At 34.9% G+C, this 25,828-nt stretch overlaps 3 protein-coding genes across 5 annotated transcripts; 1 reads left to right on the top strand and 2 right to left on the bottom strand.

Moving 5' to 3' along the window:
• Positions 1-7,415: 7,415 nt before the first annotated feature.
• On the bottom strand, positions 7,416-9,126 carry LOC114723177 (uncharacterized). The gene has a single exon (XM_028909336.1). The coding sequence runs from the start codon at positions 9,038-9,040 to the stop codon at positions 7,826-7,828; it is 1,215 nt and encodes a 404-aa protein (XP_028765169.1). The 5' UTR covers positions 9,041-9,126; the 3' UTR covers positions 7,416-7,825.
• Positions 9,127-16,826: 7,700 nt separating this feature from the next.
• LOC114723126 (uncharacterized) lies at positions 16,827-17,363 on the bottom strand. The gene has a single exon (XM_028909283.1). The coding sequence runs from the start codon at positions 17,361-17,363 to the stop codon at positions 16,827-16,829; it is 537 nt and encodes a 178-aa protein (XP_028765116.1).
• Positions 17,364-20,917: 3,554 nt separating this feature from the next.
• Positions 20,918-25,456, top strand: LOC114723152 (probable serine/threonine-protein kinase WNK3). 3 transcript variants are annotated; one of them, XM_028909301.1, is made up of 9 exons: positions 20,918-21,149; positions 21,352-21,454; positions 21,849-21,886; positions 22,024-22,251; positions 22,342-22,565; positions 22,677-22,834; positions 23,488-23,671; positions 23,741-23,875; positions 23,958-25,456. In XM_028909301.1, the coding sequence occupies exons 2-9, from the start codon at positions 21,377-21,379 to the stop codon at positions 24,755-24,757; spliced, it is 1,845 nt and encodes a 614-aa protein (XP_028765134.1). In that variant the 5' UTR covers positions 20,918-21,149; positions 21,352-21,376; the 3' UTR covers positions 24,758-25,456. The 3 variants fall into 3 exon arrangements, with proteins under 3 accessions (XP_028765134.1, XP_028765137.1, XP_028765136.1); XM_028909304.1 differs by having other exon boundaries at positions 20,919-21,149; positions 21,386-21,449; XM_028909303.1 differs by lacking the exon at positions 20,918-21,149 and having other exon boundaries at positions 21,223-21,449.
• The last annotated feature ends 372 nt before the right edge of the window (positions 25,457-25,828 follow it).

Here is a 25,828-nt window from a genome sequence, read left to right as displayed (position 1 = left end):
GCCTCTCCTCTCCATGATTGAAATGTTAGTACTGTGCAGGCGTCTGGCATCATGTTTTTCTTTTTGTTTTTGAAAGTTAGAAGTGCTTCCTTAATAACTTGGAGGCTTCAAATGCAGCAGAACTGAATCGTCCGATACTCAGCTGTTGCATACCGAAAAGAACCGATCGGTTCACTGAAGTGAGGCATGGCTGACCAATGGCTCATGAATTTCTCTCAGCAATCAATGCACAGAAAAGATGGAAATCTCATCATTTACTTTGACAGATTTAAATGAATCACTTTTTAAGCTGGAAATGGAACCTCTCCATAATTTTTTTTCAAGTCAGTAGGCTATATTATTGTCAACTGATAAACAAGGTAGAGAAACCTGGATTCAGCCATTCAGGAGGGTAATGAGAATTCTAGTTTCTTTCATGCTACTCTTTTGAAAAGTAGAAGGCAAGGCAATAATATATATGTATATGTATATGTATATATGCAGTTTGCTGATGAAGGTCACAGGCAAGGCAATAATATATATGTATATGTATATGTATATATGCAGTTTGCTGATGAAGGTCACAGAATAACAGAGAAACCGACCATTATAAATCATGCAATGGATTTCTACCCCAAAAAAAAAAAAAAAATTATCCTCGAAGTCTACTATTCCTGGAGACAAAAATGTAACCGAGACTACTGGACCTCGTATATTTGTGTGATGAGAAAATTAAATATGAAATTTTTACGATATCCTTGTACTTAATTTTTCAGTCTAGAGTTATGGGTAATTTTTTCTTTGGATTGTACTATCTTTGAATCATATAGTTACCAACTAGCTTATCAAAATAAGCTGTGAAAACAATTTTTTAATACATTCCTTGTGTTTACCTTAAGGATCTCTCAACAACTCTCCCTTTATTTTAATTAAAATATATATTTAAATTGTAAACAAATTGATCCTAAGGATTCACTCGAACACTACGATACCGTGTCTGAAATCATGCCATACTCGACTCGACCATAAGTACATGCATATGTTTTAAGTTAGCCAGTGCTACGTAACAAAATTCTATCGTTTTATTCCAACAAAAAGGAAAAGAACAAAAAACCAAACTACAAAACAATATCTTTATATTCTGGTTTTGAAGGCAAGGGGGAGCAACAAGACGTGAAAACTGAGAAACAGATCATTCCTCAGCTAAACAACACCCCATCGCTAAAGACATAAATTCCCACCCAAGCCGGCCGGCCTCGAAACATCCTTCAATTGCCAGGTAAAACCTATCGATGATTCCTATGTATATTTATCCCCATATATATTCTCCATCTTCTGGACCTGTGATTGCGATCTCACATAAATAAAGAATCACATACACCTTTGCTAATAGTACAGTACGCACCTCGTATAGCTCTGCATGTGTTGAATCCGTACATATATATGGAGCGAAGGCTTGACAAAGAGGGTAAAGGAGGATCAGTAATGCTGCAAAAGAAGTTGGCGGAGACGCGGCGGAAGTCGCAGCCGGTGCCGGACCTCAGCGACTTCATGACGGACATGTTTTTTGGGACAGTTGACAAGGACAAGAAAAGCTATGACCTTACTGGTGGAGCCGGAGGGGGCAGTGTATTGTCGGAAAACGACGACGATGTTGGATTTGACGACAGCACGAGAAGCAACAGCAGCAGGATGACAGAGGAGTGGTTGGAAGAGGCGCGGCACGTGGTGGCGGCGTCTCCAACACGATGCGACTCACCTCGTCGTCTTGTTGGATCCCCAAGGTTTGCGGCCACTGCACAAGGAACGCCACCGGCGGCTTTTCGGTTTTTAGATAGAAGAGACCCTCTTTCCAGGTCCGCCAGAAGGTACGTCTGTGTAGAAGATACAATTTTGAATTTACTTATATACATAGCTATTGCAGCCAGCTCCGTAATGACCAAAGTTACAAGTTCCCTTTTGGTCAACTGCATATTTCCCCATTATATACATAAAATATTATAATTATAAATAGATAAAAAAATAAATATAAAAACAAATTACGGACATTTAATACAATTTTTAGCCTTTAGATTATGGTCAAATGGCAAATTGGCCTGGTAAGTTTTCTCTCCCGTGGAATTGGTATCTAGGATATTAGATTGTGATTGCTGTAATGTTCCTTCGAATTAGTTTTAGAAATGGTGCAATTTAATCAATATTGACCATAATCATGAACAATTGTGGGAATTAGAGGCAATTTTGCCTTCAGAAAGAATAATTAGTTTCCTAAACTTTGGATTAACGCAATATTTTAATGTAAAATTTATATATTAGTAAAGAACATTGATTAAAAAGAAAAAGTGGATTTGAGTGAAACAGGAACAGAGCAGGGGAAGGGTTCGGTGGGGAGATCCTCTCGAAAACAACTACACACAGCCGAAACAAATCCGACACGTTATTCACTACCAAACCCTCCTCCTCGTTTGAGGATGATGGATCCCCTGCTACGGCGGTCCACAGGTGGTTCTCCAACATCCTCAAACCCTCCAATCCTACCATATCTTCAGACCCTTGTTCCGCCCCCGAACCCAGCAGATCATCCTCCCCTTTCCCGCCTCGTCGTTCCTTCCACCGCAAGTCTCGATTCCAGACCGACCCTTCTGTTCCTCCCCCACAGGCTGACCAAGTCCTTTCCCGCCGGACCTTTAGGACTTTCGCGCCTTCGCCGGAGCCTTCTACTCTCTCACCGCCCAAGAATGTCGTCGAACCTGCCGTCGGCCGGACGTTCTCCTCGCCGAACTCTTTGCCACTGTCTCCCCCCAGAAATCCTGTCCAGTCGGCTCACCGGAGAATGTTGTTGTCGTCCACCTGTTCGCTGGAGAAAATTGCGCCCGGGACGGATGCTTATGGACGGTCCAAGAAGGGAGAGATAACCGTAGATCATTCTCTCAATCGTTTTCTTGAAGAGCAGCGGATTTTAATTCAGAAAGTGATGAACATGGAGCTCAATGCAAAGACCACAATTGTGCTCTCTGGGCCTTCTAACAGTTAAGTCTCACCTCCCCCTTGTCAATATATGTTATCCCTGCTACAAAATATTGGTACTTTCTATACTACTGGAGTCCTTAACGTGGGACATTTCAATCTTGTGCAAGCTTGTTTTATCAAATATGTTTGAAATACCTATCTCTAATTTTAAATCAATGGGAGTACGACATGTGCTAAGGGGAATGTGTGAAGTGGCGTTTAGGCTACAGAAAGTTTCAATTTTATTGCTGTGAAATGTGAAGGTTTAATGAATTAGTTTATGATTTCTGAAGTTGGAAGGTTGGTTGCAAGTGACATATGGGTGTCTTTGTATCTTTTTTGACGACATATGCTTTACCTGCATGAATTAATGTGGAAAAAAAGGCTTAGTAATTCAATTTGTGTAGTGCAGGTATAGCATCAATGGTGGCTGCCATATGTTATGCCTGGCTGTTGTGGTATAGGCAAAGGGAGAAAGATGATGGAGGAGACAATGTGGTAGTTCCTGTTATGAATGTGAGGCGAAGTTCCATGTTGAAGCTAAGGCAGGCTGCTTGGCTCTTTTTCCATGCTGGCCTTGACGCTACCTCATTGCTTTTTGCTGACGAGGTGAGATTTTTGTTATGTTCATACTAAAAATCAATTTAGATGGGACAGGTGTAATTCTTTTTTGCATGTTCAATTGTTGACAATGTCTGATAATCAATTATGCATTTATCCAATGCTCTACTGGCGAACAAGGGTGTCCTTGCAATACTTGACAACCTTTCAGCGTACCCATATCCCAAAATGCTTGCATATAAATGGCCTTACAAGTTATTTGCCTTCACATAAAAGTTGAAAAGCCAAGTTCAATTGAAATATTCTTCTAATATTATGATTTATGGGGAAAAACTGAAGTTCTCCCTCATGAATCATGATTGTCTATCTACTTGGTACGTTGATGTTGTATAAATAAATAGTAGGTTTCACCAGAAAAAAAAAAAAAGTAGGTTAGATGAGCTTTGTATTGGTTGCTAATTTGTTCTGCAAACTTGTTTGCAGGTGGACTTGGAAGACCGTATGGTGTCTGGTCGACTGACCATCCATGTGGTTGGACAAGATATCCTAAGTGCTACTGGCGAGGTATCAAATTTTAAGAACAAGTGCGACCCCAAAGTTATGCGCAATAAAGCTTGGTACTGAGTTTTATATATGATTTTATCTTTATTTTGTTCCTTTAGGTTGGGTCTATGTGTACCATTCTTACTGATAATTATTGTGAAGATGCCTATGATCTACTTCGAGACCCTGTGCTGCAGAACCTTCTGGTAATTTGATGAAATAATGTTAAGTTCTTTTTGGTGATATGAAATCATCTCTCTTGCTATTTCAAGAAGTGATCTGGGAAATATTTAAGTACTATAAGACTGAATAGTCTCTTCCCACGTGTAAATTTGCAGCTTTCTGGCATTCTGCTGGACACTCAGAATCTGAAGGCATCAGCTTCATCATCTATGACAAGAGATTCAGAAGCTGTCCAGTTGTTACTGGTTGGCTCAGCCCCAAACTACAGATTTACTTTATTTGATCAACGTGAGGTTCATTGTTCTCCTTATTGAAATTTATATGCAGGAAGTTCATCAATTATCTGTTTTGTTCTATCAATTTGTTTTGGTTTTTTACCAGTGATGCAAGATCAAAACGCTTGTTCTTTTATTGAAGCGTTACACCAGAACTACGGGAAACCTTCCGATGGAAGTAAGTATCTATATTGAGCTGGGCTTGTGAAAGTAAGTGATTATCTGGCATCTTTAACTGAGCACCATGTCAAAAACTTTTGTGGCTAACCTAACATCTGCAGTGGTGAGAACTATGATCTAATTTGTATATATTGGTCTTAGCAAGTCGAATTTAAAGATTTTCAGGGGAAAGGCTGGATGATGGTTTTGATAGGTTAACTGAAGTGAGAAGAATTGCTATGGACATGTTTTCTTGGAATGGGTTCCATTTTCTTAGAACTAATCACGTTGATAATTGCATTGACAGTTGTCTTCATCCTCAAATCTGTATTGATGGTTACATTTAAGGTGATAGTGACAAATACAACGACAGTTACATTTATAGTTACATTTGTGGTAAAGGCAAAAATATTAGTGAAAGGGGGGATTCCAGTATAATAAGTTGCACGAATGCTAAAAGTGATAGTGATTTAACTAGAAGAGAAAGTTCTAATGATCTAGAGGAAACTAAGAATATCATACAAGGCAACACATGCTAAATAATAACTAACTCCCAATATTCGGCCTCAAGAGTAACAATGTGACCAGACTTCTTTATATACATGGATCTGGAATATTATTCTTTATCTGGATTGGCATTTTGAGATATATCTTGGACCTCATAGGATCATACCCTTCATTATGAGAGTAAGAGTATCATTATTTGTAGTTGGATGGTGACTTCTTTGTATAGTATATAGTTTGATGAGTGAATTATACCATTCATATCCCATGAATAATGCAACTTACTGTAGGTCATGTATTTTATGTTGATTTGATTTGTGGCTGCTTTCATTCGTAACCGCTGATGGGTAACATTACTGTGCTTTACCAGATCATTCCTTGCGGAGTTCCTGTGCTTTTACAGGTGATCAAGATTGTGAAGGAAACACAGAGCAAAGAGTTCGAGAGAAGAAGTTGGCCATTGTATCCGATCATGAAGTGGTCATACCTAATCCAGAAAAGAATTCTACTGATACAAGAGGTGCCACAACTAACAAGGTTTCTCCACAACCAGGTGTATATCAGTTTCTTTTCTCCTTTCCGTAGACGTTACCATCTTATTTCAGACATCTTGTATTAATAATTGGATAGGCTAGGTGTCAATAACTATTAAGCTTATCTTTGTTAGCAATGGAGGCGTACATAGATTGTTAGTAACAGCAGTGTACGCGGACTGGATCTCATCTTATGTTCAAAACTCGGTTCTGTTTTAATTGGGTTTGACAAACGCCATATCTATATATCTTTGTCTTAAATATAAAATTGGTGACTTTTTGTTGCAGCCAAACTTATTTCGCCACCTGTGGAATCACCTACCCCTGCACCAGCACGCACAGAGAAGGAAGCTTCCCGTGAAAAGAGCAAATTCTTCCTGGCAAGGTGGTTTGGTTTTGGTTCAAAATGAGCAGACTTCCTCCTTCGTTTTGTTTATATTGACTCAAAATTTTCATAGTAGAACAGAAATCAAGTTAGAAGTGTATATATGAATTTTTACTTGGATGCTTGGTATATGGACACGACTAGGCAAGCGTGTACATATCAGTGTAAAAGTTCCTTTCTTTCTTCATTTTTTTCTCTCCAAATTATTCATTACTTTCATACTCATCAATAATAATGCCATTTACTTTGGATTCTTTGAATTTGAATCATTCACCGAAACCCTATTATTGTTGGTTTTGTGAGAGGGAATAATCCTTCTTTGGTCAAATTGTTTTAACTGCTTCCGAAAGAAACAACTTGGCAGTTCACTTGCTCTTCATCTCTAAAGCCACGTGGAATACATCAAATGTTACCTGCAATACTATATTCAAACTGATGGTGCATGTGAGGTTAATGATTGGCGTTTCAATGGATGCAAAATTTCCAATAGCTATCCCTTGTTTAAAGGACCTACCTTGTCGCATGATCGTGTTTGCGTGCAGATTCTCCGATTCTGCGTTGCATGTTCTTGTAAAATTAGAGAGATAGTGATGTCAAAGAAAGCGTGTCTCGATCAGTGTGTGTGATAATCCCTCTCTTAATTGTGTTAAAAAATTATAACACTAAACTGTAAGGAATCTACGTTCATGTATATAAATGAATAAAAAAATATTACCATTTGGGAGTGAGTGGACATTTGAATATGTCTTTTACCTACCAAACTCGTTGATTCAATTCTTCACCTACACGTATGTGTCATTAATTATTAATAATTTATAAATTAAATATGGATAAAAGACTGAATGATGATTAGCGATCGGGGAGAGAACACTAAGGTCTCTCTCTCTCTATATATATATATAATTTGTCTAATTATTAATTCTTCACTTTAAACCTTCTAATGCACTAATAAAAAAATTTGAATATACCCAATCTAGATCCCCACCGGAACGTTTATTGGGAAAAGTAGTGATTAGCAATCAAGTAGTATTTGGCAACTTCGTCTGCTGAATATTGCATTATTGGCTCACAACTCATAAATTTAAATAATTTGCTGATGTTATTGGAGAATATCCAATAAAATGATAAGTAAATAAACAATCACTCTCTTTTTGCATGGATTTTAGAGCTTAAATGTCTCGTAGTTCTTTCTACCACCATTCATCGAAACCCCTCCTCTCTTTCCGAGACGCTATTTTATGAGCAAAATACAGACATTCATGCAGTCCTAGTAGTAGTAATCTATTGTGAATTATATTCCTGTATATAAAGAAAATATATAGATTACATATTCCTTTGGTTCATGGATTTTGAAAGAATACATAGCTCTCCTTTCAAGATCAGATCAAGGAGGAGGACGGTGAATGTCCATGTGGTGGATGGAGACAAACAGAGCATGTGTATATGTGTGTGTGATCCAATCTGTCTTGTCCAATTATGCCCAATCTTTCAACTACAGCTGTAATTAACTCCCGAAACCTTCTGTTTGGGCCCACTAGCATTGTCAGTGCCTTCTCTCTCTAACTAGTCCCTATCTTGCCCACTCCATGTCGCTCCATCACTTGCAGGCCCATATGTCCTTTTCTATTCTATTTCTTGCTGGGGTTGATCAGTGATGGTGGTGATGATGATGGAGCTTCAGGTTGATGATAAAATTACTCAACCTTCCAGGCATAGAGAAACAAGCAAAACTCTGATGACCCATTAACGCCAAGAGTTTCCAGTGACCCAAAACTCTCTGTCTGAGATGATAATGGAGTTGATGAAGAAGATGATGATGACAGTGATGATGACATAATTGGCTTAAATATGAATAAAGCATGCTTTAATCCTGGACTAAAGAGCCAATCATGAACATCCCAGTATACCTCTATTCTCATTTTGCTGAGATGAATTGATTCGTTGCCTCTGAATTTCCACTGCAAATGCTTCACATGAATCACCAAATGCCCATCGATCCTTATCTCCATTTCTGGCTCAACCCCGTTTAAGGAATCGCCATTGTTGTTGATCTGAATGCTTCCCTTGTTCTTGCACTCTATTGAGATCTCATGTTTCCTACCTTTGTCATGGAATTTAGCTCTAGTGGTGAACTTCTTCTTCCCAAATATGTGTTCCTTCTTTGAAACCAAAATAGGGTCAATAAGAGCTGGCCTGCAACCTGTCTTTCTGTAGGCATCTTTCTTAAGATCACCCAGGAGCAGAACTATCTCTTCATCACAAACCACTGCTACATAGTATTCCGAGGTCGGTTCTGTTTCTCCATGAAATTTCGCAGCTTTGAGGTCCCAGAAGATATCTACAGGTTTACCATCTAGCATGAACCGCTTGGTGCCTTGCTTTCTCCAGAAGTACCATGGCTTTAGCTCAACCTTACAGGTATATGATGTTTCTCCTTCCAGGCCTCCCACTGATACTGATAGGCCATGAAGCATTGAGTTTTTGCACCATGTGACGGTGATCAAACGGCACTGATCAGCCATCTTTGTTCTATATAATGACATGTAAACCCTCTGGCCCGATCGGGTGACCGCCCCGGGATCATCAGTGAACTTATCTGCAGAAGAAAAGCAAGCCGGAATACCAATGGAGTCTTGCATTGTTGTTGATGATGATGGGTCAATCTGAAGTTGATTAGAGCAGTACAGGCCAGAAATTGAAAATGAGGGGAAAATATATGGACTGGGAGAAAGAAATCTTATGTGTGTGAGAGAGAGAGAGAGGGGGGGGGTGAGAGAGATCCAAGTCACAAGCTGGATGAAGGCTAGATGTTGCCAGAGGTGATCTTGGAAGGATTTATTAGAATTAAAAAGAAAAATATAGTTTCCAAACTGGCATATGGATTGGCAGAGAGTGAAGAAGCAGCCCATATTATATTATAATCTGCACATTGTGTCAAATCTCTCTTACCTGTCACCTGCATCAATATATGTATTTTTAATTTTGGTTAGAATTTAACTTCTCGAGTTCCAAACCCGCAAACATTTTTCTTAATCCTAAGTGACTTTGGTTCTGCTAACTCCCAAGTTACTTATACTTCCAGGCATAGTTACAAGAAGGAAGAAGCCATTTTTCACCGGATTATCAGGATTCTTGACAGCACATGAAATGGGATTCTGATAATTTCATTTCAAAATATAAGGAAACGAATTGTAGTTCAGTTAGGTGTGAGGAATCCTGAGCTGTTTAAGACTGTTTAGACGATATATCTCATATTTCTCTGGTCTTGACACGTTTTCACTAATTTTAATGTTTTTCAACATTTAGTTGTAAGCGTGGAAGAGGAATCTAAGAAGTGGGTGGCTGGCTAGCTGCAGAAAAGCATGAGGAATCAATCTTTGCAGGGACAGATCTGGTTGCTTCAGGACAAATGAGGCTTTGTTGGTCTTCGCTTCAATCAAAAAGGAAATGGCTAAACAAACCGGTGATTTAGCTGCATAAATTATTGTTTTTTTCCCTTATGATAGGGTGATATAGCTGTGTATATTATAATTATTAGTATTATTATTATTAGTAAGCACATGTATCGTTTTATTAGAAGTAATCCTGTTCGAGACACTGTTATTATAGATAAATTACTACTACTATTATTATAGATGAACAAGTAATGAATATGCAAAACAGTTTTTAGATGATGACATGAGTATAAATCTTTGAAATAAGATCTGGACGTTTTAGATTTTAAAATTTTTCTATTTATTTTCTTAAGCAACAGCTTCAACTTATTTAAAAAATGAAATAAAATGACAGAAAATTTATCGTTTTATTTATATTATTCATATATTTAAACAAAAATATAATAAATAAAATTAAAGATGAATGAACCAATTTGAATTTAAACAGCTCAGGCAATGAAAGGTGACCACAGATCAAGGGTAATTGGCTTAGCTCATGGGTGCTTGGTTTAGTTGTGATCAACCAACTACTCTCTGTTTTTTTTTATAAGCAATTTTAGACTCGATTATGTAGATTAAAAAATTAGCTAAAAATAATAAATAGGTAAAAATTAGGAATTTTTTTTCCAAGATATTCTTATTTATTGAGGGAAAGAGTATAAAAAAGATAGTAAGAAAATTATTATAATAAAGAGAATTATGAAATAGAAATAATGTGTAATAGAGAGAGATGATAGTTTGGAAAATGAGATAATAAATATATTGAGTATTAAAATAAGTAATTAATGGGGATAAAATAAGAAATCTACTACAAAAATTTAAAACAACTTACAAATATTGCTTATATTTAGAGACAAGAGGAAAATGATAGTTATTGCTTGTAAAAAGACACGGAGGAAGTATATTACGAAACGAGTATAGTTACGTTTGATTCCTGACTTATTAAAAACAACATTTGGTTGTACAAAACAAAAAGACCATTGAGAAGAGGCATTCGAGTTGCAAAACCTTAACTGCTTAAATATTTGATGATAAGATTTAAAAAAAAAAAAACATGGGATACTAAGTACTAATCCAAAAGGTTATGAAAAAAATGAAAGCGAGCACTCCAACCTTATCTTTTAAAATTAGGATGGCATCCATCTGCCATTTTCTGTGGTGGCTCAAAATGGGAAAATTCAACGCAGGCGTGGTCCATGACTGCAATTGCATTCACTTTAGTGTGTCTTTAAAGCAATCAACGTGATCAAAAGAGATGGAACGAAATATCAAGAGATTTAAAAAAAACTACAAAATAAAATGTATGGGTTTTTACTAGGTAAAATCCCAAAAAAAAAAAAGATTTCCAGAATATTAAATTTCAAATCAGCCTTGTTCACTATATTATAATAACAACTGATTATACTTGAAAAACAAATCACAACACATTTTCAAGTAATTACTGATTATAAATTTTAGAATTCAAGAAATATTGTTTTTTGGATTTGACAATTACGTGCATGGGGCTTACAAAATATTGGCAAAATAAAGTTAAGAGACAAGCAGGCCCACAAAATGGGTAAAGAAGACAGACGTTTATGGGCCGTAATGCAAATTTGGTTGTCCAGCCTGGTCTCCAACAAAAAATCGAGTTAGACTTGCATGGCCCACTTTTTGTATTGGGACATTTGTCGGGTAGCGGGTCCTTCCCTTTGTGCCCTCCAGCCTTTTGTGCATTAAAAAGCACTATCTCTGATTATTGCATTAAAAATTAATTTTACTTTTAATTTGATTCTAAATATAAAATTTTAATTTATATTATTTTTTATATTTATTTATTTATTTAGATAATTTTTGTGGTAGTTACACATATTAAATATTTAATCAATATGACACTTGATTAGCAAACTAATTCAACAAATTTTTTTAATATACTCAAATTAATTAATTAGCTCTTATATTAAGGATTCAAGGTAGTATAAATTTTGGTAAGGACGCAAGGCCGAATTCCTACGATAAAGTTATATAATTAATTTATAAAGATTAGGAGAGTTGGTTGCATTAATTATTTATAAAAACATGCATTGTTTTCAAAAAGACCTTTAATTTTTCTTAGAGATAAGATGTAAATTTGTCCTATAAGTAGACAGTGTCCATCAAAAGCTATAGATATTCAGAAGTTTTTTTAGGAGCAATATCATCCGAAAGTGTAAAAAAAGTAGTAATGTTGCCCTGACCGTTACCCAATTAATTTTAACCAAATTGTGTGCTTATGTGGCATGCCATCTCATCATCTATTCCTTCCTTTGTTCCATGTCACCCTCCACCTCATTATCTCCTTCTTTCTCCAGCCGGTCTCTTTTGTCGTCATCATCTTCCTTCATCTCTCCTTAGCCTCACCTACGGCCTCTCATCTAACTCCACTAATTTGATTGCCTTTCTCTACCTTTCCTCACCATCAACACCTTCTCTCTTCTCCATATTCAATGCATCGCCTTTTACATTATGCAAAAATGGAAACAACTTCATCATCTTTCTCTATATATTTGGCTAAACCAGAACCAGCGACTCCCTTATATTCTCTCAGCCAAAAACACAAACACTAGCAAGGAGATAAAATGCAGAACACCAAGCCAAGATTTTGCACTAGCAAACCATAGTCCTCGACTCCATCTCCATCTTCTTGTGAGTTGAGAAAATGACTTCCATAGAACCAATACCACTAAACAATCATTCAGTCATAATCGAACTCCCCTTTGCAACTCTTCTCCCGCTTTCGATGATGAAGGTCCCAAACCATCTCCTCTCTCCCTGATTCAAATGTATTTGCTGAATGTCTTGATAATAGCGAAGGGTAGAGCTGAGCAGTGATCGGGGCGACGGAGCAATTGCTTAATCGAACCCAACTCAATATTTCATTTTCCATTTAGCATTTAACAATTGAAAAAAAAAAAAAAAAAGGCTCCCCCTTCATCTTCATGGACATGGAAGAAGACGTCGGGGGAAGGGGAAGGAGTAGGAAGACGAGAGGGAAGGAAGGGGGAGCAAACCTTTGATGCTCGATGAGGTTCGAACATTTAATGCAACCAACCATGAGAAGTCAGATATGCAATGATGGGTTCTCTTTTCATTTGAGGAGAAAAGAGAGGGGGAGCATCAAGGGAAGATACAAGGAGGATGGTGGTGGAAGCGGCCGGAAAAGAAGGCAGATCTAGCTAATGGTGAGGAAGGGAGAGGGAGGAAGTGATTTAGGTAGTGATGTGGCTGTGCTGGCCGCTGATTGTACCATATAAGTCAAATTAACAGTCAAAACTAACCTTTCTGATGGATGATTGAGATTGCTAATCAATAGAGTTAATATAAACAGAAAAAATAACAAAAAAACTATAAAAATTACAAAATCGTAAAATAGGACCTATTACAATATTTGTACAAGTTTTGATAACAATTGAATGGCGAATGACAATAATTTTTTTTATAAAATATCTAATTTGGAATTTCACAATTTTCACATTTTGTGAATTCTCCTCACAAAGAATTATAAATTATTTATTTTAAAGTATAGATCGAGGCTTTATATTTAATACTAAATAAAATTCTTAATTAACTCATATATTTAGAATTAAAAAAAGTATGTTATACTCTAAGTCTATCGAGATTAGAGGGAGTACACGTGTTTAATACTATATTTGAATCTTAATATAGGAGCCAATTTAATATTCAATTTGATCTTAAATATAAGATTCAATCTATTTTATCTCTCTTATTTATTCATTTTGTTCTTAAATAATCCTTATAATAGTTGTACATACTAAATATTTCATAAATGATAGTTTTAACTAATACACGTAATTAGTAAGGATATTTTAAGAAAAACAATATCTATTTATTATATACAACTAATTTAAATAATTTTTTTAACATTCATAATTTAATTATTCAGCTATTATATTAAATGTAGAATTGAGTTACATTAGTAGAAATTTGGCATTAAGTCTTTACTTGTGTATCTGGGCTATCAATTCAAATCCCAATTGTAACATACAAAATATATATATAATAATTATTAAATTAAATAAAATAATAATTTATTATTATTAAGTTATTAAAAAAAAAACAAGACAACTTTTCACCGAAATTGGTGAAAAGTTGGGGGAAATTGACTAAGAGAAGAATTTTGAAGAGTGTATTAAATGAAAGAAAAATGTTGGAGAGGAGTAGTAAATAGAGTTGAAAAAAATTGGAATGTAATAAATGAAAAGAGAATTCGGGAAAGGAGTAGTAGTAAATGATGGAAGAAAAAGAAAAAAAAGAAGATACGGATGGAAGTGAAAAACAGGAGAAGGGCGGTGGAAAATTAAATGTGAGGGTATTACATATTACTCCCTCCGTTCCTTATTATAAGAGACGAATAACCGAATTACGTTGATCAAAAAAACAGTTAAAATTAGTTAAGAACAATTAATGTGTAAAAAGTATAATTTTTTTTTCAAAAATGCCCTCATTAATAAGGAGAGAGAGCATGTGATCCTCAATGTCGCCTTGGGTCAAATTAAATTAAATTTAGAATGCAGCAAGTGATGCAAACCAAAGTCGTTCTCTTATTGGAGCCAAAAATTAACTAGGTCCTAAATTAACTAAAAATCAAAATTGCTATTAAAAAGGGTTTTTTTTTTTGTTTTTTTAAATTTAAAAACTACTTTGTAAAATAAATTGAAAACAATTCTAAATATTTTTTTTTGGATTTTTTTAATATAAAAATTGAAAAGATAATTTGAAATTGAAATTGAAAGAAAATTAATTAAAAGAAAAGTAGCAAATGAAAATTTTGGATTTTAAGGAGATATGAGATAATGCTTCTTGGAAAATGGAAATTGGGTTATCCTTGCTCAAAATGATTTGGGAGTTATTTTGTTCACTAATTTAAAATCAAAACCTTAATCACTGATTAAGTCAAGCAATTTCAATTAATAGATGTCCTAAGACTCTAGCTACAACTACCAATTAAAATTACCTTTGAAAACCGATTAGTGTGCAATTAGGATTAGATTAATGCAATTCGGGTCTCTTTGTAAAGAACACTCAACTTGAGATATTCAATAAGTACCATACAATTATAACATTCATCCAAACTATGAAAGAATAGCATAACCATATAGAACTCCAAACTGGATATAAATATAAATCTCAAATTGCAAAATCCAATCTCAATCACAAAAATTCAATTCTAAACTAAGAATTACAACTAATAATCTCAGAAAATTTAATTAAATAATATCAATTCTAACTCAGAAAATCCATTACTCAATTAAATTAAAAGAATTGAAACAGAAAAACTCCCCTAATTAACTCTGAAGCTCAAACCCAATACTCCATTTCCAAGAAGCTCGATGAAATTAGCCACGCATGGTTTCAAATTTTGCAACCACAGATTTCATGCTCACGGCAGCCATGGGTGAATGCAGAGGAGGTTGGCGCTGATAATGAAGGTGATCGATGGGGATGATTATATGTAATTGGTGATAGGAAGGAGTGGAGATCGACGATGCTTAAGCTCTGCAATTCACTATCTCAATTCTGTCTCCGTCTCTCTCTGTCTCAGCGTGTCTGCCTCCAGCTCCTCTTTCCGCGTTGAAGACGATGAGGACAAGGGAAGGTGATCAGGTGTGCGTATATGGGTTGGGGTGGTGGATTAGGATGATGATGATTGTGGGTCGTGCGCGTGAATGGAAGATTGGAGGTGGCGTGCGTGAATGAAATCCGTGGGTTTGAAGGTGGGTGAATGAAGATTGGATGGGTGTGTGAGATGATGATAATTGTGGATGGGTGTGGCCTCCTCTTCTCTCCCTGCGGTCATATCTATATATACACACACGAAGGTGTATATTCTCAAGCCTTGCCGCTATGTTCCGTCCTTTTCTCCCTCCAGAAGGCCATGATGGTGCAACCCTAAATTCAAACCTTGCAATATCTCTCAAATTTTCTATAACAAAATCTAAGATAATGTGATATGATATTTTTTTCAAAAAGATCAATCAGTTAAACTAAATCATAAAAATATGATATTTTTGCCCCCTTTTAGCAATATTTTCATCCAATCACAATTAATCCAATTTATTCCTAATAAATGCAATTAAGCCCAATTTAATTGATAAAAATCCCAAATAAGATATCAAAAATCAATATAAAATCAGGATTTATCAGCATGAAAGAGAACAATAGTAAATTCTTAAAAGAAAGAGAAGTGGGAAGGAGAGAGAGTGTGAGTTGGAGACAATAAATATGGGTAAAATAGGAAATCAATACAAAAAAGTAGAGACAACTTTTAAGTGTCTCTTATATTTAGGAACATGCTATAAGCATCAAATGTCTCTTATAATAAGGAACGGAGGGAGTATCATTCAGGTTATTTAGTCAGAGTAAGAGAGCATGGGAAAGAAAGAGAGAGAGCGAGAGGGAGTAGGAGTACATGCTGTCTAAAAGATAAGAAAAGATTTAAGGATCATTTAGGTACATAAATATATTTCTTTTTATCAAATTTTTTTATGAGTATTTCTTATATATTTAGAGATTTATATTATTAGCACCATTATAATGTTTAGAAAATTTTACCATTTTGGTATAGAATAAATATAAAGTTTTGACAATATATGACCGTAGAAATTTAAAGATACATTATTAAAAAATTTTAATCGGTTTATATTTACTCAATGACTGTTTTGAGAATTTTAAATTAAAATTTTAGTTGAAAAATTTGTTATTTAGATATATAGTATGTTTCTACCAATTAAATTTAGGTTAAATAATTTATTTGAGTTATTTAATATATTATTGAGGTGTTACACCAATTATGTATAAATCGGGGATCTCTTAAAAAGGAGGGGATGATAAATATGAAAGAAATAAAAAGACGTAATCAATCTCTGTTTATATTTTCGGTTAAAAAAAATCTCTGTTTATATGAATTACACTATCAATTATGGGTTTATTTGGAATTGTATTAGATTTTTTCAAAAACATCTTTTCAATCATGATTTACAGAATATGATATAAATGTGGGAAAAAATTTTTATCTTGAATTGCATGAGTAACTGCATTTAGAGATCTTTTTTTTTTGATACATCGGAAAGAGAAAAGAAAAGAAACTTTAGTCACTCATGCACCCAGCTAGATTCTCGGCACTGACAACTTGTAGACCGATGCTGTTCGTAAGGGCTTTCTTGGCGAGGCGGTCCGCTTGAGCGTTATCCACTCGGTTTATTCGCCTTAGTTCCACCTTCCATTATCGTTGCAGCATACCCTTTATCTCCATAATCACGTTCCAGTCTTCGTGTGTATCAGTTGGCTCTGTCTCAATCGCATGGAGTGCATTTGTGGAGTCACTCATAAGGATAAGGTCTCTGAATCCCAGGTCCCATGCTCTTCGGAGACCCAAGAGGCAAGCCCATACTTCAGCAGTGAAGGCGTCCCCTTTGTCAAGTCTGTGGTAGAATCCTTCCACGATTTTACCCTCTGTGTCTTTTAAGATTCCTCCGCATCCTGCTGTTTGGGTTAAGAAAGAAAAAGCTCCGTCAACCTGAACCATCTGTCTGGTATTCACACGGGTGTGGTCACCTCCGGGGCAATCATTCGGATGCGTTTGCATGTTGGTTAGTTTCTTAGGAGTCATTTTTATGCAGCTTATTATTGCTGAAGCTCTTGGGTATATGGATCCTACTTCCATCTTAGTGTTGGAGTGTATTCTCTCATTTCTTCTTCTCCAGAGTAGCCAGCAGATGGTAGTGAACAAGGCTTGCCAGTTCTCGGACTCTACACCCATTGCATTTAGAGATCTAACTGTGATCACAAACAAACATTATAGTTTCCTAATAGCTTGAGAAATATTTATAAGAACATATCTTGAGAGGGTAATACTCCCTCGTATCTTTTTTATAAGAGTTTAATAACTAAATTATGCTGTTTTAGAAAATTATTAAAATTAGTTAAAAGTAATAAATACGGAAGAAATTAAATTTTTTCAAGTATGCCCTTATTTATAAGGAACAAATAAGAGAGAGAAAGTATGAAGGAGAATGTGATAAACCTTTTAATTAATATAACATATAAATTAATTAGGAGCAAAAATGATAAAGGCACGTTAAATGTTTAGACGACTATAAATCAAATCTTATAAAAAGGAGCGATGTAACTCAATTATGGAGTTATTATAAAAAGCAGCTGAGGGAGAATTATCAATTGGGTTAAAATACATCTAGGACCGCGAAATATTTTCTTAGGTGCATCCAGACTATGAAGTGTTTTGTGATGCATTCAGTACCTTAAAATATATTTTATGTGTGTCCAGCACCTTGAATTTTTTTTTTTGTCTTGGTATTGAATGCACCCAAAAATAACACCTAAAAAAATATTTTGACATTTTGGGTGCACCAAAAAATACTTTACAATGCTAGACGTATCTTAAAATAATATTTTTATGTGCTAAATATATCAAAAAAGATACTTTAAAATATTAGATGTATTATAAAATATTTTAAGATATTAGATATACACGAAAAATATTTAGAAATACTAATCCACCTTAGTCCTTATCAATTTGAGGACCTCTCTTTGCTTTAATATGACATGATAGAACGTGATGCCAAATACGATGTTACGAAATGTGGATGGGAAAGTGAAATAAAGAGAAGGGATATAGAGAGTGAAAAAACGTAATATGAATAATTTCAGTCTTCTTGTTGAATCACAAATCAAATCACACACGATTTCTTTATTTTTATTTTTTTTGCCAACCATACACGATTTCTTTAATTACAAGCATAAATATTGCTTCTATTCTTAATATAAGGTTTATTGGTAAGTTAAATTGAACTACAAACTGGAGGCAGCATAAATCCTAATAGATATTTTAATCTTATATAAATATTCTCTACATATCTTAATCCATCCAAACTCTAATAATATAATTAAACTCGGTATAAATACTCCTAATGATAAAATATTATCCAAACACGTGACTACAATACTAATACTATCTTAATTTTGGATTTCTTTCATTTCAACTTAAAAATACAAATTCTTTTTTTTTTGAGCAAATTAAAAATATAAATTCTTAATCGTGGTATATTCCTTCGTTTAAGGAAACATTCTTCTTCTTGTTGTTGGTTTTTTTTTTTTGGGCCAACTTAAAAGGAAACATTCCTGGTCGATACTTGGATGGTCTGTCAAGAAGGCATATGCTCGGTTTCTACTGCTGCAAATTTTGTCTTAAAAATCTGAAGAGAGGGGAAAAAAAAGAAAGAACAGAGAAAATTACAAAATGTACCTCATTTTGTATTTACTCTTTCGGTCCTTAATATAAGACCTATTTAACTAATTTGATTAGATTAAAGAAGTTAGGTAAGTTAGTTAATTATAAGAAATGTTACATGTTTTTTCTAAAATACCATAATCATCTTTCTTAATACTTCTCTTCCTCTTCTACTTGATTATGATTGAGGGAGTATCCATAGGGGTAGTTTAGAGAAAAATAATAAATATGATGAATATGTCTTATATTTAGGACCAAAACCAACTCAACAATTGAGTCTTATATTAAGGATCGAAGGAGTACTTTTTATCTTAATGCTAGGCCAAATCACGCTATTTTTTTATATAATATAATCCTACACATACCTCTATAAGCATTTATAGTCCTTCTAATTTTTAACATGAGAGTTATTGAATTAATTTAAATAAGTTAAAAAGACAAAATAAATTGGTTAATTGTAATAAATATAATATGATATTCCTAAATACTTATTATATAACATTAGCTTATATATCAATTTATAAGTCAGATATATTATTTTCGGGGTGCATCATCATTTTGGCGGAAGCAAGTGATTAGATGATGTCCAACATAAAATCAACGCACATGCAATTCTATTTCTGCTTAAGTTGAGAGAATTAAATCTAAAGAGTCAACGACATTGAAAAAACCAAGGTTTGTCAAACTTCCAAACATCAACATCTGCCTTTTGAAAATTTCATTTGGCGAACAAAGGTTTATAATCAATTCGGTATTATAAACTACTCCTCCGGTCCTAATTATAAGACCCAATTGACTTATTTGAGGAGATTAAGGAAGTAAGTTAAATTGGTTATTTATAATAAATAAGTGTTGTCATTCCTAAAATATCTTTGCTAATTAAGTATATTGGCTAAAACTATCATTATTAGAAGGATTATCTTGGAAAAAAATGCATAAATATAAGAGACAAAATGGATTGGGGTCTTATAATTAGGACCAAATAAAAAGTCAAATGGGGTCTTATAATAAAGACCGGAGGAGTATTTTTTAATTATAATTTGTGAAATTCGAGATATGTACGTGAAAAAAGTTTTATTTCAATTTATATAAAAGGTGTTTATAAATAATTTTAAAATGAGATTCTCTAAGAGAAAAAGCCAAAGGTAGTGTGTTGGGGTTAGGATGAGAATTAAGGGGAACAATACAAACGCCTCTCATGAGTATGACTGTCAGGTTTGGCCCTCTGGTTTTAGACTGATCCCTCGTTGGAATCAGCAAACCAAAGCCAACGGGTGCCCTTGCCTATCTACCTTTCAATCACTAATCTTCCTCCGCCTTTGTTTTTGACTCCACCTTGCCCTTTTGTTTGTCTCTTCGTTTTCTTCCATATATTCCACGCCAAGCCAATACCTCCGACCTTCCAAATCACCTTTCTTTCTTTCTTTCTTGAAAAATTCTAAAAGAAATTATCCCGCGAATATTTTATTGATAAAAATAACTTGATAAATCTTTATACACAAGAAAAACATCGATATCTTGTAAATTTTGTACACGTAAAATACCGATATTTTAATTTGAATCTTTCTTACCAATAAAATTTTTCATGGATATTTCCCCCCAGTTTTTCCCTTTTCTCTCTAAATCAATCACCACATTTTTATTTTTATTTTTTTGAAGTTTCCCATAAATGTTTCTTTACCAAAAAAATTAATAACCAAAAACAATGAAGCTTAATAATAATTTTGTAGATGCTGCTTATCAGCCTAATCATGATTAAATACTATGTTACTTAGGTTAACCATCATATGTCTGCCAAGAAAAAAGAGCCGATCCGATCATACCTAAAATTAAACATATGTAACGGTTAAATCAATCAATCAATTTTTAAAATTAATTAAATGCGAATAAAAAGCAAATTTGGTTTTGGTCTTCTTTGCCGTTAAATTAAAAAAAAATGTTATAAAAAAACCGTGTTACAGAGAAACAAATTTATAAAACACTCAAAATAAAGCAAACCGAATAAAACTCTGATCTCAAATGGGTGGCTACTGGCGGCTGGAGGATGGACTGGGGATAAACCTAGGAAGAAACGGGTGAAATAGAGGCAAAACGACAAAAAAAGCGAGCGTTTTTTCGTTATCCGCTCCAGGTTGAGGTAGACCCCAATGCAGCGACGAGCTTTCAACGGAAATTGAAAAGAAATCGAAGGAATCCGGAAGCATTAAAGTGAGATTTATAAAAAGTAGGGTTATTAGTTGGAACAGTGAGGTGAGTGTATGTGTTCGGTTGATTGGCTTTTGCCAAATTTATAATCACGTAAATGCTTTTCCCAACCTCCGGTCAAAAAAAAAAAAAAAAAAAGCTTTTCCCAACGAAGCCCCACCCATTTGTTTTATCAATTCTTTATCCTTAACACGCGTCGCCTTTTGACTTCCCCTGTATATTATCGCCCTTTCATCATCTCCCTTCTTTTTAATATTTCTTCCCTTTTTGATTGAACCGTGGCATTCAATTCTAGGGTTTTTCAGAATTTGATTCCAGCAATGCCGCAGGATTCGTCTGAACAAGATGATGCTGATTCTGAGTTCGTAGAGATTGACCCCACACGTCGATATGGTCGGGTTGGTTTTTATTCTACTTTCCTTCATTCAATTAAACTTATTCAGATTTTGATTATGGGTTGCGGTAAATTTTGTTTTAAATCTAATTTGACGTCAAATGCCCCCCCCCCAAAAAAAAACTCCTGTTATATTACTCGGCTGCATGGATACTTAAAATTTGTTTCATTGTTTGTACTTATCATTCTCTGTTTGCTGATTCCTTTCAGTGGTAAATGAAAAACTGACGACTTTGTATTGTTTTCCAATTTATATTTTTTTATATAATTATTGCTTTATTTGGTAACTTATTTTCTTGGATTGAGTGTAATGTGCCTAATTCGTTGATTGGGATGGTCACCTAACGGATGTGTTTTACTTATTGCCTTACTCTCCATTCGATGGTTCGTATTCACAGTACAAGGAGGTTTTGGGGCAGGGGGCTTTCAAGAAGGTGTATCCTTTTTTCTTAGTTTTCTATGCTGAATAGAACACATAGTGAACGATAGCAGCTGAATGACTAACGTCGATTCATGTGACACTAAACACTTTGTGGACCATTTGAATGTTCTTAACTTTATGTGAAAATATAGATACAGAGCATTTGATGAGTTGGAAGGAATTGAAGTGGCTTGGAATCAGGTTAAGGTGGCAGATCTGTTGCGTAACAATGAAGATTTGGAGCGCCTATATTCAGAAGTGCATTTGCTGAAGACGTTGAAGCACAAGAATATAATCAAGTTTTACAATTCATGGGTTGATACAAAGAATGAGAACATCAATTTCATCACTGAAATTTTCACTTCTGGAACCTTACGCCAGTGAGTTTATCTGTGGCTTTGGGTTCATATGTTGTGGTTTTTATTGTTTCAAGATAGACCATCGTGTTATGTTTAACTGTTTTGATTTAGATATCGGCAGAAACATAAGCATGTTGACTTGAGAGCGTTGAAGAAATGGTCTAGACAGATTTTGGAGGGCCTTTCTTATCTTCACAGTCATGATCCACCAGTTATTCATCGAGATTTAAAGTGTGACAATATTTTTGTCAATGGAAATCATGGTGAGGTTAAAATTGGTGACTTGGGATTGGCTGCCATACTTCAACAAGCCAATTCAGCTCACAGTGTTATAGGTAACCTGTTTTTTTTTTTTTTGGGTGAAATCATCCCATCTGTGTCTGTTTCTGGATTGGACTAACTGCTGGAACCATGTTAAGAATAAGATTGTTTTTAATTGCAATTAGGTACTCCGGAGTTTATGGCTCCTGAACTTTATGAAGAGGAATACAATGAACTTGTTGACATCTATGCTTTTGGCATGTGTTTGCTGGAGTTGGTGACTGTCGAGTATCCATATGTTGAATGTGCTAATGCTGCTCAAATATATAAGAAAGTGATATCTGTAAGTGCTTAACATATGTTGATCTTCAAAGAATATGTGTGATGTATGCTAAATCATTTGGATACATGTAGTGTTTCTACTTAAATCATAAGAGTATTTGAGTTAGAGGACAACTCTTGTTAAGAAACAAAACTGTATTCTTTTCATGATTTTGATCTTTTTACCAAATCAGTATACAATTCATTTGCTAGATTTGCAGATCCTTTTTTGTTGATTTGTTGTCACGTGGAGTTTCACAACTTCCATGGTCTAAGCTATAAAAACTTCTAAAAAATAAAAAATAAAAGCTTCAGTTCATATTTCAGTCCTTAATGGATGCTGTAGAAAAGGAGGGGAAAATTAATTTGTGCTTGAAATTCCCTGAAATATGATGTGGAGTTTAATAACTAGACTCTACAAGTGGTCGGATTACTCTTTTTTTTTTTTTGGGTTATGGTAGTTACCGAAAAGCCCGTTGTAAGTTTAAGGAATGTCACAAAAATTAAAATGTTGGGAAACATTTGAATATAATTGTGCATTTTTAGGGGGAAAAAAATATAGGGACCTTATTACTGGTGTAATGTGCTAAATATTATATTACTACAGTGAGAATCTATTCAGAAAATGTTACTTCTAAAGTTTTGATTGGTTAGAATCATGACAATTATTTTTAGGGAATCAAGCCGGCATCATTGGCAAAAGTGAAAGACCCTCAAGTTAAAGCATTTATAGAAAAGTGTATTGCAAATGTTTCGGAGCGGTTGCCTGCAAAGGAACTCTTAATGGATTCCTTTCTTCTTCCAGATGATGAAAGTGACAGTGTAGGTCGTTCTTTAAAGTCCAGAGCCCATGATTTAGGTAAGTACCTGTTTTCTCTAGTTTCTCTAATGTGTCATATCTTTTGATCTTCTAATGCACCAAATACAGGACATAGTGATCAACATGTTATTGGTAAACATCTCGAAGAAACTTCTGCTGAGATAGGTAGGGAATTCAGAGTAGAAGGTCAAAGAAGAGATGTCAATACTATATTTTTAAAGCTGAGAATAGCTGACTCCTCAGGTTATCTCCTTCCCTCTTCTAATATTAAAAAGAGTGTCTATTCACTAACTAGATCTGAACTCAAATTTGTTCATGGGTTTAGGTCATATTCGCAACATCCACTTCCCTTTTGATGTTGAAGCAGACACTGCGATTGCCGTTGCTAGTGAAATGGTTGAGGAGTTGGAACTCACGGATCAAGATGTTACAAATATTGCTGAGATGATTGACACGGAAATTCGCTATCTCATTCCAGACTGGAATCCTAATGAAACTCCTACTGCTGATAGCACTGGTCAGGAATTAGCAGTTCCAGGTGGCCATGCCTCTGAAACTAAGGATGAGGCTTCTCCACATGGAAATAATTCTATAGCTTCTACTGGTGGTCTTTCATTTGAACGATTACGTTCAGGTCGTAACTACTGGTCTGACTCACCTAAGACAGGTAGAAACTCTCCACTGGGGCCTGGTGCTTCAAAATTGTCTAGCCAAGCGGATTCAAACACTGCAGGAACCTCAACTGCATATGCAGGGACTTCAACCGAGCAGCAGGATGGCAACTGCAGTTGTGATGGTGATAATAGTGTAGAAAAGAAATCTAGTGGGACTACTGATTCCCATTCCAGTAAGAGAAGCATTGCATCTGGGGATTTACAGTTAACCGATGGAGAGTCTCCTTTGGTAGAAAAACCGATAGAATTGAAAGATGATGAATTAGAAAATGTCAACATAATTGCTGCAAAATTTGAACAATTATTGCTAAAGCAACGACAAGAATTTGATGAACTAAAGAGGAAGCATGAATTAGATGTCTTGGATTTTTTGAATGAACTTCCTATAGAAACTCAACGTAAGGTCTTAAATACATGCCATCAGGAATACAACAATGGAATTGTACGGTAAGAGTTGGGGCCCTATCCTCACTGTTTATGCTCGTTTATTGGCTATTGTTTGGACCTCTTCCTCATCAAGAAAGCTGGAGCTCAAATATTTTTGCATCTTCCTGGGAGTGAATAACCACTTGACGTAGTGTTTTGGCTTCTTCATTCATGCTTACTTGAGAGGGCATGCCTTGTGCTAATTGTGATTGCATGAATGTTCTTGGTGTGATGCTAGAAGACAATGCAACAGTATCATAAGTTGGAAATATTTTGTTGAGGGAACGTTTAATGCATTGTGTTCAGTTTGAAGGATCCAATGCAACTACTGTATTAAATCAAAGGGGCACTGTAGAGGTGAGAATTCACCTGAAAAGCCAGGTCTGCATCATACAGATTTAACCATCAAAATTTCATTCCATAGTTTGATTCAAGTCATTAGATTATCATATACATGTATATAAAGATCATTTACGGTTGTTTTGCCCACATGGAGGTCCTCCTGTCAGAATGTTCAGGGCTTTCGTTCATGTGAATTATTTGTTCCTGCATGTCATGTTATTGGTATGACACTATGGAGTGTTATGATTTGCATTTTTCATGGAAGGCAACCCTAAGTTGCACATTGTTCTTGTGAACCGATACATATTTTTTGAGTTGCATACAATTTGAGAAATGAGTTATATTAGTTATTGATTATGAATAATATGGTTTATTATAGATTGTAAATATGTATTCATATATTTATAGCAGTTTGTATTTTGTGGTAAATACCATTTTTTTTTTTGGTTTGCCAGTGTTAAATACCAAGTTAGTTGTTGTAATCTTATTTTCTTATAGGTTGAATAAGAGTAGAATTGAAAAAATGAAAGTAGGTTTAAGATATGAATTACTTGGATTAATTGGTATATAAAACTTAAGTAATTTTGTCCTATAAATGAAAAATAGAGTACATGCGTACATGGCTTCTAAATAAACTAAGATCAGGCAAACATACATCATAATGGCATCTAACTTATCGTGGTTTTAAAAGCTATCTTAACGCGACAAAATATTGTCAGATTAGTAACCTAATGACACCCAACTGCTGGCTAAT

Source organism: Neltuma alba, unplaced genomic scaffold (genome assembly GCF_004799145.2).
Source record: "Neltuma alba isolate B1F8T4 unplaced genomic scaffold, ASM479914v2 tig00012124_pilon, whole genome shotgun sequence".
Taxonomy (NCBI): domain Eukaryota; kingdom Viridiplantae; phylum Streptophyta; class Magnoliopsida; order Fabales; family Fabaceae; genus Neltuma; species Neltuma alba.
Note: the sequence above shows the minus strand (reverse complement) of the source record. Positions and strands in the feature narration are given on the sequence as shown.

What these genes read in the sequence shown, in the direction of transcription:
- LOC114723177 (XM_028909336.1), bottom strand. Translation starts at nt 9,040, where the DNA reads ATGGGCTGCTTCTTCACTCTCTGCCAATCCATATGCCAGTTTGGAAAC.
- LOC114723126 (XM_028909283.1), bottom strand. Translation starts at nt 17,363, where the DNA reads ATGGGTGTAGAGTCCGAGAACTGGCAAGCCTTGTTCACTACCATCTGC.
- LOC114723152 (XM_028909301.1), top strand. Translation starts at nt 21,377, where the DNA reads ATGCCGCAGGATTCGTCTGAACAAGATGATGCTGATTCTGAGTTCGTA. An exon ending in CCACACGTCGATATGGTCGG is followed by an intron (nt 21,455 to 21,848) that starts GTTGGTTTTTAT and finishes TCGTATTCACAG; the next exon opens with TACAAGGAGGTTTTGGGGCA. An exon ending in CAGGGGGCTTTCAAGAAGGT is followed by an intron (nt 21,887 to 22,023) that starts GTATCCTTTTTT and finishes GTGAAAATATAG; the next exon opens with ATACAGAGCATTTGATGAGT.